The sequence below is a fragment of the Heloderma suspectum genome, chromosome 3, assembly GCF_057233095.1.
Source record: "Heloderma suspectum isolate Gila_16-S chromosome 3, 16-S_ref, whole genome shotgun sequence".
NCBI classification, from domain to species: Eukaryota; Metazoa; Chordata; class Lepidosauria; order Squamata; family Helodermatidae; genus Heloderma; species Heloderma suspectum.
In genome coordinates, this window is record NC_139460.1 from 86,215,903 (window position 1) to 86,236,012 (window position 20,110).

A 20,110-nucleotide genomic window follows, 5' to 3' on the forward strand; every position below is an offset into this window, starting at 1 on the left:
GACAGACACCTGGCTGGGAAATAGACTACTGGACTAAACAGAATATTTGGCCTGATCCAGCAGGCCTCTTATGTTTTACGACTGTTTTTATATATGTGCATTTACCCCTAAAGTTTATGTCATTATATGATGGAAAAATAAAATTTAAAATAATTACTGTACTTCACAATTAAGTAAGCTGACTGATCTAGCCATAATAATATTAAGAACAGAGCAACACTAGAGCACAAAACAGACTGAGGGAATGTTTGGATGTTATGAAATAAAGATTTTTTCTCTGGGCCTGGAAGCCATAGTCAGTTAGAGGTAATAAAGGCCCAAGTCAGACTTAGAAAAAAATGCCTGTCCTGCACCTTGCTCCATCCAAGGCAATGACCTTAATGAGTGGCAAAATGATGGGAGGAGAATGGAATAACTCTTCCATCTTCTTCCTTGCCATCCCATTCATCACTGGGCCTCCTATCTTTGCAGTGGGCAGAGCAAGTGGTGAGATCAGGTCAGCTTATTTGCTTGCAGAGTGGATAAATAGGGTGCTTGTGTGTTCTTGTGACACTATCCCAACACTGTTGCGTTCTAGCATGATCAAGAAACAATAGCAGAATGGGGTTATGCAGATTTAGCATGATAAATTATTAACGCATGAGTTGCAGGGGGGGGGAATGGGGAGAAGCTATAAAAACGCACTCTTGCCTTTAGCCACAGTTTGTATGAACTGAACTCCAAGACTTTGGGCCCAGTTCAGATACAATAGGAAACCATAGCTGAATCAACCTCTTCAATGGCAAATTTGGATTGACAATGCATTTCCACCCTCTCACAAGTATTGCACTCACAAGACCTATTACTATCTTTCAAGAATTTACAAACAAAATATGTGTTGCCCAGTGACCAATGATGGTCCTACAATCAGCTTAAATATCTCAATATTTTTTATTTGGACTTGATGCATGTGCCACACCCCAACTGGTTATGTTTTGAGAAGCATTATCCAATTTCTCCAAATGCAATCCCACTGTATTGTCACTTAATGGAGAATGGGACACATGATTTGTATTCAGTATGTTTAACATGATCTGAAAAATCAGGGGACACAATTCTCCCAATGCAATGAAAATAGGCTGTTAAAGTAGTCGTTTCCTCCACACTCAGAAAAAAACACATCAGGGCTGGACTGTAGGCAGTTGTCTGTGGCGAGCCAGGAACCAAGAGCCATGGACAAAGCTGGTGGTCAGGACTGAGGAGCAAGTCAGAACTAAATTACCCAGGATACCAAATTGAGGAGCAAGCCAGAACCAAAAGACAGCCAAATGATAGAGGAACACATCAGAGCTCAGGAAGACCCTGTTGCTTGAGCAAGGTTAAACAGGAAGAGGAAACCTTCTTATACTCCTTCCTGTCCAGGAAGGTCCAAGGGCTAGCCTGGGTGAGCAGAATCAGTTCAGGGCCTGAGGGTACTTCACTAAGACGTTGTCACATACACTTCAGTGGTTCAACGCATGGGGTAACTGTTCGAAGATCCCAGAAGCTCTTGACAAAAATATTACTGTTGTGTTAGTCTACTGGACCCCTTCTGTGCTGGTCAGTTATTCTGATAGCATTGCTTGTTGGAAATGTGTAGTTAGGAGCTTCTCTTAAACACATGTATTGGAGATGTAAAGTAGCTTGGGGTTTTGAAATGATGTCAACCAAAATCAACCTTATACTAAGCATAGTTATGAAATTTCATTCCTTCACTTTGTGCGTATTTACATTTCAGTCCAATGGGCCCTAGAAGATGCAAGTGGCTTGGATTCCATGTGCTGCTTTAGTTATTAAACAGCTGATTTTACAGGCTTGTAAATCCCAGGCTTCACTTGACATTAAAGACTTGGTAGCAGATCTCCTGAAACTGGCCTTCTGAGGGTGAGCAACTTCATACTTACGCAAATTTAATGACATCTGGGATGCCTTTCTGGAATACTTTGACTATCAGAATATTGCCCCAAATCAGCAAGTTGTACACCACTCTGAAATCCTAAAAATGTTCAAAATGTTTAAAATCTTTGGTGTTTTAAATCTGTATTTTGAATATCTGCATTGCTGCTAGGTTTTATTCTGGTTGCATTGTTATATTGTGGTTTTAATGCTTTTATATTGTTTTATCCTGTGCTTTTTGGTTTTAATTTTTGTGAACCGCCCAGACAGCTTTGGCTATTGGATAGTATAGAAATCAAATAAATAAATACAATAATACAGTTCTGATCTGATATTCTGATGCTCAGCTGACATACAAAAACATACCTTCCATCATTCCCAACAGCTCTGAACACCAGGCTGTTCAAAACATTTTGCCAGGACATGGGTTGACTTTGATGTGTTCCTGCTCTTCATTTTTGTATGGTGGTTGTCAGCAGGGAATGTACTCAAGGAAGTTTTTCAATTAAGAGAGGAGTTGGATTTGTTTCTCCAGGCTCAAGGGAAAGAGGAATTATGAAATGTGCTGACATAGTCACATTTAGAATTTGTGTATCTTGTCAATATTTTTGGGATCTTGAACAAATTGAATCTTCAGCTGCAAGGGAAGGTGCAAATCTGTTCTCTTGCCAAAGCATCGTCAAGGCTTTTCTTGAAGTTGGAACTCTGGATGGTAAGAGTCAAAGGCAATAACTTGGTTCAATTTCCATGTGTGGATGCCATGCTTGGAAAAAGGAAGCTATTCGGACGCACATTTTTGATCATTTACGGAAGCTACGAGACAAATTCCAGCCATACTTTACGGAGGTGTACAGGACAAAGGATGGATTATCTTTCATCAGGAATCCATTCACAACAGATGTTAATAGTGTTCCAGAGGATCTGCAGGAAGAATTCTTGGATCTGAAAAATTATTTTGTGACCCAAGACATGTACAAGCAGTCTACCATAGCAAAATTCTGGGCCAGGACGACTGGGAATTACCCAAATCTGTCAGCACACGCAGTCAGATTTCTTTTGCCGTTTGCATCAACTTATTTGTGTGAGATGGGATTTTTGTGTTTGTTGCATGTTAAGTCCAACCAGAGGAATTGGCTCGCAGTAGAAAGCGATATTCATTGTGCATTATCAAGTACCACTCCAAACACTGAAAGGTTTGTCAGTAAGAGAATCCAAATATCTAAGAAATAAATATGTTTCAAACCAAAATGTGTCTGCTCTTTCTAACCATGTCTCAACCAAAATAAATACATAAATAAATGAAGGTGGTCCACAATTTTTTTTTGATTGGCCTGGTGGTTTGCCGATTGAAACGAGCTGAGAAATCACTGGTTTAAACCAATCACAGGTGCTAGAGTTCAGATGCCACAGGGAACTGTGGTTAATTGAAGATCAGAAGTAGACGTTTCTGAACTCCTCGCTGGCATGAAAAAGGGAGAAGGAAGGGCAAAGCACGTAAGCGTGAGGCATGTCACACTGGCCATGGTTTTCTATTTTGTCTGAACTGGGCATTAGATTGGCTTGGACAATGAGCAGGGACTTCTCAAGTTTCTTATGCTACAGAACTCTTTCCCCAGAGAAATCTACCAGGCTAGCTCAATTTCTCCTTTGAAAATAATGTTAGAACATCTTATTTCATTTGTTGTTTGGGGATCAACCTGAATGTTTAAGCGTTTTGTCAGATGCTGAAAACTGGTTTTATGGTGCATTTTACTGCCCCTTTTAGTAATTCTATTGTTGGTGTTGGGTGTGTTTAGCATTTTAGGATTGAATTTTGTTTTAGAATTGATTGTTGTAAGTTGTCCTGAGTACACTATGGAACCATACTGGCAGGTTAGAAATGGGAAAATGAAGATAAATAAAACAAGCCCTTCAGAAGGGGGAAGGATATTGCTCCCCCATTGAGAAATCACTTTGGTGGTGGCTGGACAATCCAGAATTAGGGGTGGTAGGCAGATTTTACCCCCACTGCGGCACTATTGCCAATTATTCTTTCATTAGCAGTTAATGGGAGTTATTCACTTATACAGGAGAAAGTAAAGGAACACACTTGGGGACGCAAGCAGATAAAGCTAAACCTGCCGCTTTACCCTGATGATCCCAGCCATTAAGAATCAAGCCTGCTACAATGTGTACAGCCCTATTCTGGCTTCTATGTCTTTGTTACAAATGTGATAGAATGTTAGGAGAGGGTCACAGAACATTGGAAACCAGTTTCTATATAGAAAAGATTAATGGTTCAATGTTGTACAGCTCCAATAATGTTTACACTTCATTTTTCACTGCCAAAGAGAATAGTAACAGTATGCTAATTAGTATACTCACTTTCCAACACGACACCAGCAATTTCTCTCCCAACAGGTAGAAATTCCTTCTCCATCTTGATTTCTGACAAAAGCTAGTTCAATTAATGGTTAGAACATGTATTGTCAAGACTAATACATGTGAGCACATATTACAGTAGTAAAATACTATTATGGCCTCCTCCAGAACTTTAGTAAAAGCAATCAGGCCTTGATTATCCAGAATAATAGGATGAGAAGGGTGGATGATATAGCTCAGTAATGCTGCAATTCTATGCAGGCTTTCCAAGGAGCAAGCCACATCGAATCTCAAGAGTTACTTCTGAGTAATGCATAGGATTGTACTGTAGATCTAGTATCCTTGATAATACAGACTTGACTCTGGTGTGGAAGCCCAGTACTTCACAATGGCTATGCTCTAGCTACTGTATGTACAAAAATGATCCTGCCTAGGATAAACCAGTAACAGGATAACCATACACAAATACTTGAGATTTTGCCTGGCAGCTGCAATCTTAAATGTACTTGCACTGATAAAAACTCTTTATTTGCAGTTTAGAATTTTAGCTAATTTATCTAATTGTTGAAATGCTATGAAAAATCTTAAACATACACGTTTTGTTTCTATTAGTAATTTTAATACATTTTGCCTTACTTCCAGGTAAGTGCATATAGGATTGCAGCATAAATGGCTCATATCCTAGTCTATCCATATCAAACACACACTAACAAAACAAAGAAAAATCACATACAGAAGTTTTTAGTTTTCTTTTTAACATTGTGTATAAGAAGAACACAATAAACTAAACACGTTTAGTAGCAGGCTAAATGTAATATACAGGCTTTCATGCTGCACACACCTTGGGATGCTTAATTGTACACACTGTAAGTCTAATCCCTACAAGCGATTAGGTAGATGTTGCCCAACTCATTTCCACAGGACTAGACAAAGCACCCAAGGGGCTGCTTAGCTCTAAGTGTGGGCAGATAGCATTCACTTAAGCCTCCATTACATCCAATTTACATGTAATGGTAGTCATGGGGATGTCACTTGAAACAACTTCTGCATGGTAACTGAAGCAGTCCTAACATGTAGGGCAGCTCACTGGATCTCTCCTATTGTGTGGAGATTCTCCACATCAACTGCAAACATTCCTGGCATTGGAATGGAAACTCTGTAGACAATGGAAACAATTTATGTGGTACGCTACCTTAGCCATTATGGCTATCATGTGGAACAACCCTCATGGGGAAGGTTGTTTCAAGCAACTTGCAACTGACTGTCCATGGAAACCAGCCTTTGGGCCTTAGGATTTTTTTCTTCATTCATGTTATCATTTTTAAAAATATTTCAGCAAGATAGATGGGACTAGACCTGCTGGCCCAACTTATAGCTTGAAAAAAAAATATGGGTGATAACAAATAATGGAATTATTTATTCAACTAAGGCTTCCATCCTATGCAGACGTACCTGGCAGTAACCTCCAATGAACACAATGGGACTTACTTCTATTTAAATATGCCTAGAATTGTGCTATACGTTATACATGTACAGTTATACTGAAAAAGGGTGAAATCTAATTAACTTTATCGGGTGATGGAAAAAGCGAAATCCAGTGAAGTTTTTCTGCTGACCGGATTGCTTCAGTGGAACCAGGAAAGGGATGATTACCTCAAAATCTGCTCTGAAGTGTTCAGGGACCCCCCAGAGCAGATTTTCAGGGGTGCGGAGGGCTGCAAGAGGGAGGAGAGAGGGAGAAAGATCTGTCAGCTTCCATCCAAAGCTGTCACAAAGAATGATTTGAACTTATTTTCATGTATTTGAATCCACTGAGAGCAGGCTCACAGGAAGAACAAACTCTCCTCAACTTTCTACAAATAAAAGTACTACAAATACCTTTGTATCAATCCGGCTAAGAGCGCAGGCTTTAACTTGCACTTTCACATAGTTGTCTCTCACAACAGGAAGGTTATCCTAAGACAAAGTGATATGATACACACACTATAGAACATATATGCAGACTAAAACAATAGCTTATTCTTTAATAAAGCACATCCAACATTTTGACTATAAAACAGAACAAAAGTCAAGGGCCCTTGTTGAAGGAAGATATCACAGAGAAGAACCATTGGTACAGTTGAAGATTTCTTTGAAGCTTCCAACACAAGTGCTTACACCACTGAAGAAACAAGCTACTTTACTGTTTAAAATGCAATTTGTATCGTTAGCAGTATTAGTAGCTAAGGTGAAAACCTAAGTGCAGAATTACACACTACATGCAAGTGTGTGTAACAAATCCCAATGTCTGAACCTGTTTGGTAAAAACAAGTGTGGGGAAAAGTTTATTTGGAAGAGAGAAGAGTGGCAGGGAGGGAATGCTTAACACTTTCCCCATCTGCCACTTCTCTGCTGCTTTTCTTCATCCATAATCCACTTTTCCCTTTATGGGTTTACACACATACACCCCAGGGAGAGAAAGTATAAATCTGGGATTCTGTGGGGTGGCAAAATGGCTGGGAGAGGGAGTTGCAGTGAAAAGCAGCAGACTTTCTCCCTCCCACGTACTTTTTCTTAGCAGTAACTATCAGTGAAATGCATTTTCTGGTAATGTTTAATACCACCATAAAACCTTTTGAAGGTACACAGTTCTTCTCTTCACACACACACATATTCCATTAGATTGTGGCCACAATGATACTTTATTATAGGAGAAAAACAAGCCATATTTACTTGAAATCTATTTGATGCTCATTGCCAACAGACAGTAGCATAGAACTTACTTTTGTGCACTTTGAACTAAACTATGTCATTTAATTTCAGTGTAAGAGAAAAATTGATTGAAATAGTATTCTATTGCCAAGAAATTTAATAAATCTTGCATTTGATATAATGACAACTCTTTTATATCTAATAAGTATCAACACAGCATTATAGTTAGAGGGACTAAATTGGCTTCTGACTAAATTTTTCAATTTAACTGGTTTTGTAGATAAAACTCTTCCTTCCCCCTAGATTATAGTGTTGCAGTTTCATCCTGTACTGTGAATAGTCAGTGACTTTAATGTCACTAAACAATGTACAGAATAGAATACACATAAAAAACATCCCATTTCTGCAGAAGTGTGATTTGAACTTTCTCAGGTTCACGCAGCTGCTCAAAGTTTCTCCATTAATCCAACTCCAATTTACTTTCCACTCTAAGAAGCAAGTGATAAGTTTTACAAACCTATCCAGTTGCTCTGTGCTGTGTAGAAAACAGCTACTGTACTCAAATGCTTCTAATGTTTAAAATTGGGACAGTGCTTCAGACTCATAGGAACATAGGAAGATACCTTAAATATTTAAACTACGGTTTCCACCTCTGGCTACGTCTTTGCTTTTAGCAAATGTGGCTGCAATCATATTCCAACTTACCTGGATGTAAACCACATAAAATTCAATAGGACCTACTTCTGAGTAGACATCTACAGCATTGCACTGTAACTCACCTTTTCCAGGAAGACAAAACTTCTTTCTTCTCCAGATGAATTCTGCTGCCAGTATAAGCCCTTCATAGTGACCTTTAAAATAAAATGAATAAATACAGAGCTTCTAAGCAGATTTCAGAGCAAAGATTTTAGATATGTTTGTTAATTTATTACAAGAGGGAAGGCAAAAGAAGATAATATGCTTTTGATAAATTACTGGACCATAGATAAAATCTATGTCATTACCACTATTTCTGATAGATGAAAGAATGAACCAAACAAAGTGAAAGCTTCATTCTATATTATTGAACAATTGCTCATTTGAAAGCGATACCATTATACAACAATGACAACTCCACAGAAAGTAACATATCTTCTTATTTAACAACATAGGAAAAATATATGAATACAAAAAAAAATCTTATTGCAAAAACTTGATTTGGTAATAACAGTAAAGCCTAATCAGCACTTACTTCTAAGTAAATCCTGTTCATCCTGTTGGGGTCAATCGGAATTGAGGAGGGGTTTTTTTTTAGTAAATAGGTTTAAGTTTGTGGTGGAAGTACAAAAATGATTTCCAATGATTATTCATTCTCCCAGTTACTCTAAGTAACTCTAAGTGGCTTCTAATTGCAATTTAGCAAGAAATTCAGTGATTGACGTTAGGGAGAAGTCACTATCTGTTGCATTTTGCTCCCAGTAACTCTAAGTTACTGGGAACAAAATGCAACAGATAGTGACTTCTCCCTAACGTCAATCACTGAATTTCTTGCTAAATTGCAATTAGAAGCCAGGTTCCCCAGAATTAAGCCCAACACATTATAGTATACTAGACTACTCCAGGAGTTTGTGGTCAAGATTGCTTATCCACTGGAGTATCTTTGAGGAAAAGAAGGGAATGGAAAGATCAGTGTTTTCAAACTCCTGGAGAATGCTAGAGTTACTTATTTGGAAGCTTATCAGGATTCCTCAGTTGGAAGATCAATAATAATAAACAAGTTTCTCTGAAAGACAATTTGGTCAGTGTTTGGCTACCATAATGGTCCTTTTCCTTAAAAGCACAAATACAAAAGAGCACTGGGCACATTAAGGAAGTAATCCTATGGACACTACACACTGTCTAGAGGGTCATAGGATTGTTTGGTTTCTGGGAACTGAGATCAGAGCCAGGGGTCAAATCTCGGATCCCAGAAACTGCGCTCCCCACCTCCTCATAGATGGCGTAGTTCTGTCTGTGCTGGCTACTCAGAAATGGAGCGTGGAGAAAAGGAGGCGGTCCTGAGGAGGGGAGAAGGCTGTGGAAGCTGCTTTACACAATTTCCTGTTGGGTCCCCAGGCCCCTTCCCTCCCCTTCCCTGAGATCACCCATCTAGACAAAAATGCAGGGTGGCTGGAGCACAGGGGAGAGGTTCCCCTCTGTGCTCCAGCCTCTCTGCATAGGATAGCTAGCAGCCTCCAATTTCAGAGGCTTGTGACTATCCAAATAGGATTGCACCCTTAGTGCATTCTCAGTTTGCACAATCAATATTCTGTAAAAATGCAAGGGTACATTCCAAGCAATATCCCAGCACCTGCTGCAGATGAACTGGTGTGTGTATGTGTGTTAACCTTTTCCACACCTGCCACATACATTCATATACCTGTAATTCAGGATAACGCTTCCTGCATCTGATGAGGTGGACTGTGTAGTCCACAGAAGTTATGCCATAACAAATGTTTAGTCTCTAAGGCGCCATAAGACTCTGTTGTTTTTCTGCAACAGACTAATAGAATTGTTCCTCTAGAAACAGATTATTCGTAGCAGTTTGTGATGGGACAGGTGTGAAATGCACATAAGGAAACACAGGAAAGGTTGTGCATTCATTATCACATTCTGTGCAGGATGTGATCTGGAAACTTGAGTCTCAGTTTTCACCAAGGAAGCTAGTAGTTTTTAGTCCTAACCGTTAAGAGTATGGATTATCTTATCTGTAACCTTCACTGTTGTCTCTGTCATCCACCCCTCAATCCTGTACCTCGTCATCTTTCTCCATACTTTGAAGGACATCTCCTAATTACTCACCAAGTATACCCCATAAATATAGATGATGTTTCAGTGCACTGAGTTCTGAGTAGGTGTGATGGAAGGAACCACAACTGGATTATATTGTGTATGAAAGGATATATAGCTCTTGACCCGACTTGGAAATTTTTAGAGATAACCTTCAGCCTTCCCCAACCTGGTGGCCTCGATATTTTGGACTACAATTCCCAGCATTCCCAACCACTGGCCATACTGGATGGGGCTGATGGGAGTTGAAGTCCAAAACATCGGGAAGCACCAGGTTGGGGAAGGCTGCCCTATTTTATTCCATATATCCTACATCAGGGCCTTGAAGAAGAACCATCTTCTCTTGCACAAACTTGCCCCAACATTATTATTATCTTTGGAGGCCTTGCTTGATGTTCCTACACCTTCAGAGCTTCAGGTGGTGATGCAAGAACAGGCCTTCTCAATTGTAGCACCCTGAATTTGGAACGCTTGCCTGGCATGGGGCTTGAAGTTTTTTCAGCACCAGGCAAAGGCCTTTTCATTTGCACAGATCTTTTAGATGTTTTATTTCCAACACACTCCTGTGCATGTTTATTCAGGAGTCCGATCCTACTCCATTCAACGGGACTTCCAAATAAGTGTAATTCTGATTTATGCCTTAGTGCTGAATTGCATTTTAACCGAACAGTCGCTAGCATATACTGGAAACTGCTCTCTGTGGGATTTTAGAAGGTTTTTTTCTGGTGTGAGCGTGGGGGGGTCGTTTACTTTACTTTTTAGTTTACCTCTTCGCTGCTCTGAGAGCAGAGTATAAAATTCTCAAAAATAACTGTTTACCTCATAAATAAATGAAAATGTCCCCACCACAGTGCCATCACAAGGTCTGTACTCCCCACCCTATTCGCCGCTAAAGCGTAACACGTGGAGACAACGACAAATAGATACCGGGAGCTGCCCAACTTCAGACGCCTCGCCCTTCCTCAGGAGGGCTGCAACCAAGACTAGAGCTACTGAACTGCTGCGGAATAAAGGGGGCGGCGACTGCCGGTCGAAGAGGCTGATGGACACTGCCAAGGACTGCACTGCTTTGCCCACGCCCTCTGCCTCACACCCCTAGCGCCTCACCCCCATTCCCGTAAAAGAGGCCTTGGTTACCATGACAAACCCATTACCTCGCTTAGGCCTCGCGCTCTCCCTTTCTCTGACTCTCGCGGGAGCGTAAATCCTGGTCAGAAAATCCTAAAACTGAGCTCCGCAGAAAAGCAACCAGCAATTGGCCAGGACTGCTGTCACTCTATATAGGCGGGGCAGGACGAAACGAGCTTTGGAATCCAAACGCATTCTAATCACCTCGCGACGGGAACTCCTGGGCGATGAAGACTACTATTCCCAGCATGCCGTGCAAGGCGGATCGCCTGATTGGTCCCAGAATGCAGCGCCTCTCCTACTGCTGAGGGGGCGGTGATGAAAAGCCGTACTAGCCATGTGAAAGGCAAGAATGCTTCACTTTGAATGGAAGGCGAGGCTGCTTCATTGTGTTTTCTTTTTGTAAGATTGACTTGATCACCCACCCATGGCTCCTCCTTCGGAACTTCAGACCTGCAATTATCAGTCCTTGGATCTGTTTCTCATTAAACAAATAGAGGAGGGTTTTCGTTTGTCCTATTAACTATAATGGGACGAGCAAACATGAGCGAGCCCCCAAACACAGATCTAATAATTCGCTGCCCTTGCCTGGCAGGCGCCCTTATCAGTATATCCCAGAGCGCGCTTAAAGCGAAGAACTCCGTGGCATTTCCCCCTTTCCTAATGGTGGATGGGCACGTCCGTCATCAGGAGAGGGGTGGGATCTCTGGGTGGGTAAGGGCTTGGTTGGCTGCCTCAGGATGGTCTCTCTCGGGGTTGCGCAGTAATATAGCGGGTGTGTGAGAAGGAGCCGGGCGGCCAGGCTGGTGGCTCCCCTCCCCCTTCCCGAGTCGGTGGAGGCTCCAAAGAGGCGGCGGCGGTTATAGCAAGAGCGGACGCGGGAGGGGATGGTGCGTCTCGCGGAGGCGGTGGCCTTTGCCGCCGCCGTCCTGCCGGCTGCTGTTTTCCCTCTGTCCTTGCCGTGGGTGTGAAGAGGACACCGAGAACCGACAGATATGAGGTAGTGGCGTGAGGCGGAGGAGAGCCCTGGCTGTGGGCAGGGGCTCAACTGGCGGGGAGAGCGCGGGGGTCACCCTGGTGAGGTGAGCGCAGGCGCGCTAGAGGGAGAGCGAGCCTGAGGTGAGGGGGTGTCCCCTCCCCCCCCGTCACACCCGCGCGCACACACTGCTCTTCCAGCTATCCTTCCCACGCCTGCCTGTTTAGGGGCTCCACATCTATTCTTACCGTCCGCCCTGTTATTCCTCCATTTCAGTGCTAGTTCTGGCTGGCCCCTCTCTAATTTCGGCCCCCCTTTTATACTCTCACCATTTCCAGGACAGACCCCTCCCCACCCATAGCTTGGCCGCGGGCCCTCCATCGCTCCCCATTGCCCCGGGCTCGTCTTCTCATCACCACAGGCGCATCCTGTGTAACACAGCAGTGATCCATAGTCAGTAACCCGTAGTGTGCACCAGGACCTCTTTGCCGGCGGCCGTGATTTCTTTCTATTTTTAAAGCTCGTGATCGGGCGCCGAGGGGCAGTTCGTCGGTCTTTGATTTCGTCTGCCCTAACCTTTTTGACTTTTTACTCACGGGGGCATATAACAGGCAGAGCGAAGTAGTGTGTCTGATGTGAAGACTGGGCCCTGCTTATTTATGTGTGTGGCTTATGCTCTACTCGGGCAAACGATTGTCTTGCTTTGCCAGAAAAACGCAGTCGACGTCTCCGGTTGGGTGGCTTGGTGAAACGGCGTGTTCCTGTATTTTAACAAAACTCGCCGGTAGACTATGCAACGAGAATCGAAGGCAGTGCATACAGGAGTAACTTGCTTAGTCCCTGGCTGAATTCCTGGTAGTCTAGAAAACACTACCTACGGGTAGCCATGGTTTCCCAGGAGGAATCTCTCTTATGTTTTGATACTCTCTGGCAAAAAAAGAAGAGTGTCTAGATTTTTGCATCTGGCTTGGCTTGCACTTTGTAGTCCTTGTCGCTTTCTCAGCCCTCACAGTACTGTAGTGAAAGGAATACTGTCCAGTAGAGAGATTAGCATTTAGCCCTGATAGAAGCAAGGCCTTTACCATGCCTCTTCCATTTCCCCTGGAAGATAGCAATGTATTGATTACACTTATACCTATAGGCTTCTGGTTCAGATGCTCCATTCTGGGCATGTGCTTTTTTGCCTTTTAGAAAATTTGTAACTAAAAACAAACCCTGTACTTGATAGCCCGATAAGAATATTTTAAATTTCATTCTTCTTAAGGGTCCTCCATTCATTTCTGCACCTGGAGCAAGTGTTCCAAGTTCAATAATGAAGTGGCCATGGAAGTATGACATAATGGCTCCTTGCTCATACCCATCTTTTGCAAATTGTAAACTCTTTTTGGCCATTTATTAAAGATGAATGTATCTCCTTCAGTGCTTTGTGCCTGAGGGCGAGTCCAAGGAATTAAGTTACATTTTTAGATCTCTTATGAAACTATTCATCCCTAGCAGGGTCTGTGTCTAAAGATTTAGATGATAGTGCACATATAATGGACGTGTAAAGAGATAACTAGCTGGAGATTAATACTCAAAGTGTCTGGGATTTCCAGTGCATCCCAAGTCAAGTATAAGTGAACAACAGCTTGTTGTAAAATGTCAAAAGCTATATTGGAGTGAATAACAGAATCACAGTATGCTTTAATATAAGGTGTAGAATATCTTTGGCTCTAGTCTAGGTGATAGCAGTTGGAGTTCCTTGGCCCCTCAAAGATGCTACCTGGCTCCCCAGTTGCTATCATGGAAGGAGTATCTCTAGCAACAGAACTTAGCAGTTTGCTTTATGAGACCAGTGATCTCTCTAATTTCTCCAAGTGGCCCTTCAAAAACGTTACTTGCTGATTTTCTCATCAGTTGATTTTATTCTTATTTGATCCGTAGTATACATTTTGTATTAAATATCAAATGAGAAAATAAGTAATAGAAAGTTACATATGACATTCATACAGCATTTATAAATTAAATTCTGAAGAATGTCAAACAGATTTTTGCTGGAGAAATGAAAACTGAGATACATGATTTGGCAGCTTTTAGTAATGCAAAAAGTTACCAGGTGGATAGTAGCAAAATTAAATTGTAAATTTTCTGTCTTTACAATGAATGGATGACATGAAAGAATGTTGAACTCAGTATGTGAAAATAATAAATAGAACAAATATCAAGGCTGAACATTAGAAAAGCCTGTCTGCAGGATTGGAACAGAGTAATTAGAACAGAGAACATCAGACACTGTTCTAGAATATTAAGAAAAACTTCAGCAGGTTTTCAGCTGAAGCTTTCAATTGCTTATTAGAAGTTGAAAACAAATATAAAATTAAATTAAAATAAGTAAACTACACTAAAATAGAACAGCAATACAACTCTAGCATAAATATATACAAAATCTAAAATGCCAGGGTGAAGAAAAAGGTTTTCACCTGGCCTCAAGAAAGAGGGGACATTGTCAGGCAAACTTCTCTGGAAAGGGAATTCCAGAGGCAAGGCTCCATGATTGAGCAGGCCCTATATCTGGTCACCAGCTGCCTTACTTCTGTGGGTGGGAATGTGGAAAAAGGCCACCAGTGATATAATTTAGGTAGATCCATTGCAGGAGGAGGCGATCCTTAATTACTCTGGTCCCAAGCCATTCAGAGCTTTAAAGGTTAAAGTCAGCTCTTTAAATAGTTGAATGCTCTCCCGTGTTCTTTACTTTCCTGTGTTCTTTACCCTCTGAGGAGGTGGGGCTTTGGGCAGGGGGCAGATGGGCCAATCTGGTGGGCCATATTTGGCCTGTGTTTGGCCTGTGTGCCAGAGGTTGTTGATGCTTGAACTAAGGCATGTATCACCATGGCCAGATGTGACATTTCCAGGAACGCATACAGTTAGCATACTAACTAGCCCTATCTGTGCAAAAATGCTCCTGGCTACAGTTGAAACCTAGGCATCCAGGTTCAAGGCTGAATTCAGGGGTGCACCCAAACAGCAAACATGAGTCTTCAAGGGGAGCGTAACACCATCCAAGATAGGTTGAATCCCTGTTCCCTGATCTGGATTAACACTGTTCTAGAATATGAACAGTTTCCTTGGATTAGATAGAAAGAAGAGATAGGGTTGGGTGTTACCAGCATACTGGTTAGTAATCTTGATGCTGCCTTTTGCATGAACTGTAGTTTTTTAACAGTCTTTGAAGGCAGCCAATATAGTCTAAAAGCTGTTACCAAAGCATGAATAACTGCACTTTTTAATTGAAAGTTTTTCTATAGAACAAGAGCTCCAGAAGGGAGTTCCAACAGTTCCTTCAAGAATCTTATCTCTGTATAGAAAGATGTAGTAACTGTACAATCCATGCAGTATTACTCTGACATACATTCTAGCAGAACGTGCAGCACAATCTACAGAGTCTTTTCTGTGGCTTCATCAACACCATCTCTAACTCCCTGCCTCCATCCTTCTTTGTTGGTCTGCCACTACAATATGTGAAGATGTGACTGTTTAGGAACGCTTTAGGGCTTTAGTGACTCTGATGAAGCCATATTTTTTTCTGTTTACTCTTCAGTGTGTTTTTATCCTATTGGGGTTTTTAAGTAACAAGTTATACCTTTTCCTTGAATGAGGTAATTGAATTTGTATTTTTTTAATTGTTATAGCTGCTGGATTGGAACCAGTCCAAGTTATAGTTATGTTTCATTGAAATCAATGAGAAAAGTTACTCATGACTAATTTAAGTCTCATTGATTCTGGTGGGAACCAGGTGTGACTAACTTAGTCTGGATCAAACTGCCTGTTTTAAACTGTTTTTATGTGTTGCTTTTTAATCTATTTGTTTGATTTGTTTTTGATGGTTTTCATTGTATTCTTTTACTGTTTTGATAAAGCTGCCTTGAACCTCTTGGAAGGTGGGATATAAATACATTTAATTGCATTTAATTTATTTATACATGTTTCCTTGAATCAAAGTACTATTATATTCAGTGGAACTTACTCTCTACCAAATGAGTCTAGGATTGTAGCCCTAACCCCTGGTATTTATGTTTAGTGTTGTCATTTTGTGCATATGATGCATATGCACTGTGACATATACTCAAATATGTTGTTGTTTAACATTATTAATGCACCTAAGATACAAAAGGAAAAAAAGAATGGGGAGGGAATAGGAAAGCTGCCCCTTTCCTGGCCAGTGGATGAGACCAAGTTGGTTTCCCCTTGCCACAATCTTCTTAGGAGGTAGGGGGTGCATCCTCTCAGTGGCTGGTGGCAGAAATCAGAATGTTCCTGCTTCTAGCTCTGCAGTCCCAAGGTAACTGGCAGTTGAGCTGAGAGTTCTTTCTTGCAGGGAGGGGGGAAGTAAGCTCTTTGCAACCGTTCTTTTTCTGTTCATTAAATAGGTCCAGGGGAATCTTCCCCTTGCCATGATCTTTCTGGGAGGGAAGGGTTCAATATCCTAGTAGCCTGAGAAGCATGGGTGCATCATCCCAGTAGTTACATACCTGTTCTTCTCTGAAACTTTAAAAAAAGAAAACAAAATTATATTGCATGTTTGCTGTTTGACTGGCTTATTGTTAAGTTGTGCTTCCATATTTCTTTTTAAATAAGTCTCACCTTCCAGATTTTGTACTTCAAAAGAGGAGGGACCAAAGAATAGAAGATAAAAGAATTCCCATATCTTACACTTCTATGTAACTGGAAGCAGGACTGCAGTTTCTTCTAGGTGTCAGGGAAATTGCCAGGAGTATGTGGAGGAAATGCATATTTCTAGCAATGAGGCAAGCAAAAAGAAGGAAATGGTCTAACTTAAAGGCCTCTTTAATTCAAACCATAGAACCATTGGCATTTAATCTGAAGCAGCTCATAGACCTTTCAAGCTTGTATGATTAGTACTTGTATGCTCTCACTTTGGCAGCTTTACAGCAGTCATGTTTTCACACAGATGAGCTGTTTCAGAACAATTTAACCAGTGTATTAAGCCCAGAATCTTTTCTTCAGACTTAACAGAAAGTGTTGCTTAAAGCTGCAGTAAAAAGAATTGATTGTTTTAGCTTCTCTCTTGCGTTGGTAGTGCTACAATTGAACAGTAGTTTTTTCCAGGTTTGTCGTCTTGAGAATTACTTCAAATGTCTGTATTTTTGAAATTTTTAGATTTGGAAAGTACCCACGTACACTGAGGTATGCCCTGTTAATTCCAGTGGAACATATGTTTAGCTCACGGTGGGCAACTTGTGGCCGTCCAGATGTTGCTGGACTAAGAGTCCCATGAGCCCTAGCCATTATAGCCAGTGGTGAGGAATGATGGAAAATGCAGTCCAACATCTGGACGGCCACAAGTTGCCCACCCTTTGTTCTAAGTAAACATATATAGGGTTGGGATGCCTGTAAATAGATTTAGAAAACAGCTGATAATTGAGACTAAAGCCAAAACCAAATGTGATGAGGGAAACAACATTTGTTCTTCATGTGTCTTCCCCACTGACATTTAAAGTGGGGTGGAAGTTTAACCTTCACAACAAAAAGTACACATGAGTAAAGTGAGGTAAACTCCTACTTCTCTCCACCTTGCTGTGTTTCATCAATTTGAAGGAAACTCCTCCCAGCCCAGTTCCAATACCAGACATGAGCTTGCCTAGGGAGAAAGGTACAGAAGGAAATGGAGCATGGTGAGATATGGAGAGGGGGCAGGGTTCAACTCCTCTTATACAGATGCACATTTTCCTGTATAAGGTAGACCAACACCCCCTCCGTTCTGAAGTGGGAAAACAAATGTGGCCACCCTCCCTCCTCATTCCTAGTTCTCTCTCAGGTGGTAAAAGCCTATTTATTCTGTGCATAAACCTACTCCCTTGCCATACTTTCCTGACATGTCCTGAAAGAAACAACATTACTAAAATTGTGCGGAAACACCCCCCCCATGAATAAATGTTTGCTCTGTTGCATGAAAATAATATTTATTTCCCTAGCAAACTTCTATGACATAACACAAAGATAAAACCAAACCAAGTATTCTGTTTAAGATTTATGCGTATGCACAGTTAATATGGAATAGACTTGAAACTGAGTCACTTTTTTATCAATTTCTAAAATACCTGTAACGTACCCAAATATACCAATGTTTGATACAAGGTGGCTTGGCTCCCACTGTGTCATAAATCCCTATCTTCTTACCTATCAACTGGTCAAATAATTTAGGTTCTGTCACACATGTCATGTCTTATTTTGTGATTGTAACCTATCTTGACTGCCATTTTTCTTGGTAGAAAGGCAGGGTACAAATCAAATAAATATACTTTGAATGTTATTTCACAAATATGCTCAAGATCATTAGAAACATTACATAAGAACATAAGAGCCATGCTGGATCAGACCAAGGGTCCATCTAGTCCAGCATTCTGTTCACACAGTGGCCAACCAGCTGTTGACCAGGAACCCACAAGCAGGGCACAAGCGCAACATTGATTATAAACAGACTCTATTTTGTGGAGAACGGTATTCTGACTGCTTTAATCTTGTAGTTGCAGCAATATCTGCATTTTTATTTCATGTATAAAACATGGAATTTAAACATGGAGTTGTACAAGAAAGTATAATTTGGACCTTAGAGTATATTTTGATACACTTAAAAACATTTACTATATACGTTTCATTGTACAGCACGCTTTGGGAAGCTCAAGGAAGAATCGGATCTCATGAACAACATAGGGCTACTACAAAAATTTGCAGCCCTCTGTTACATTCTCCAATACAATGACGTGGGCTTTCCAGAAAGTGTTGAATTGGAAAATTTTCTGGAAATATTTCTTACGCACATTAGGCTAGTTTGCATAGGGTAATTTGCATCAGAACATTTTTGGATGCCCTAGAGAATGATTTAATTTAGCATGTTCATTTTTCTTGTTTTTATTAAATGACAGTGTACCCATATTAATGTTTTGCCCCAATACACCCCAAGTATTTGACCTGAAATGTTTGAGGAAAAAAATTAAAACACACTTAATATAATTTAAATAAGATATGTAGAATTTTTAATTGGAATACTTGTAAACATGTAAAGACAATAGCATGTACTTCCCTTACTTTGATTAAATTTGCGGGGGGTGGGGAGGAAAGGTACTGAAAACTGTTGACACACTAATTTTAGCAACCCACATAACTGTGCATGATATGCTGACAACCACTATTTCAACAGAGTTGAACTCTTCCACTGAAGTTGTGGGGATGCCTTCCCCACTGTCACTACTTTTTAATCCCATTTCACATTGAGACATATGTATTTCAGTGACATACATACATTCTCTCACATAGTCGTAAGGGATAACCACTTGAAAAACACCCTTGCCTAACACTGTATTTACAATTGGCATCCATTAATTGTTACTAATAAACAAATGAAATTGAAATTTTCCCATGGAAAAATAAAGCACTGGAAAAATTTCCACCTCACATACCTGCTCCCTTGTAATGTCTAACAATACTCTCTCAGTGTGGTCATGTGTAGATTCCCTGTTCTGTTTCATTGCCTGCAAGAGTGGAGCAGTCCACCAAATTATGTGTAATTTACACATTGACCTGGTTCGCACATAACACCATGCCAATTCATGGATTGGTGGGCCAAAGCCTGAGCATGCATGCTGCTTCCCACATGCTCACTGTTTCCACTTTCATGAACAACTCAGGAACAGGTGTTCCTGTTTGATGTGAAGTGCAGGCCTGGAATTTTGGTTGATTGAGGGACAAACAACCCAGAGTTTTAATCCAACAACAAATCATGGGTTAAAACTCTGGGTTGTTTGTTTCTCAACAACCCAGAATTCCGGATTTAGAGTTTGCATCAAACAAACCAGGAATAGGGCATTCCTGAGTTGTTTATGAAAGCTGCTGCAAAGTGGAAGTGGCAAGTGCGTAGGAGACAGCACACTTGCTCGCTGCCCCATGCCCCAAATAACTATAGGTTGCTTAACTGCCACTGTCCTAGAGTAACTGTTTTTGCCTGCTGTGTTCATAAGAGACATTTTTCACAGCAGAAGAGCACCTGGATTCAACCCCTTGTTTCATAAGAGGAGCTCTTCAAAATCTTTACCTTTTGTGCAAGATTTATTATGTGAGAAAAGTAAAATTGAATCCAGAGATTATATTCTGCTGGCAGAAGCATGTAAACTGCTATAGAACTCACCTACTGTAGATAGCATTGTGTGAATTCTTCCATTAGCAGTTGGACAGATA

At 41.0% G+C, this 20,110-nt stretch overlaps 2 protein-coding genes across 11 annotated transcripts in view; one reads left to right on the forward strand and one right to left on the reverse strand.

The window, feature by feature from the left end:
* CRYZL1 (crystallin zeta like 1) overlaps positions 1-10,964 on the reverse strand; it is a 49,452-nt gene extending 38,488 nt beyond the window's left edge. For all 5 annotated transcript variants that reach the window (XR_014789104.1, XM_084843663.1, XM_084843662.1 and 2 more), the window contains exons 1-4: positions 10,929-10,964; positions 7,746-7,817; positions 6,154-6,231; positions 4,279-4,351 (exon numbers count right to left, since the gene is read on the reverse strand). Coding sequence is in view for 4 of the 5 variants with exons in the window: in XM_084843663.1 (XP_084699789.1) it covers positions 4,279-4,351; positions 6,154-6,231; positions 7,746-7,811 (217 nt within the window). In the remaining variant the exon portion in view is untranslated. The remainder of the gene's footprint in view (positions 1-4,278; positions 4,352-6,153; positions 6,232-7,745; positions 7,818-10,928) is intronic.
* A 680-nt stretch (positions 10,965-11,644) lies between these two features.
* The window catches only part of ITSN1 (intersectin 1), a 136,571-nt gene continuing 128,105 nt past the window's right edge, over positions 11,645-20,110 (forward strand). For all 6 annotated transcript variants that reach the window (XM_084843665.1, XM_084843667.1, XM_084843664.1 and 3 more), the window contains exon 1: positions 11,645-11,902. The gene's annotated coding sequence lies outside the window, so the exon portion shown is untranslated. The remainder of the gene's footprint in view (positions 11,903-20,110) is intronic.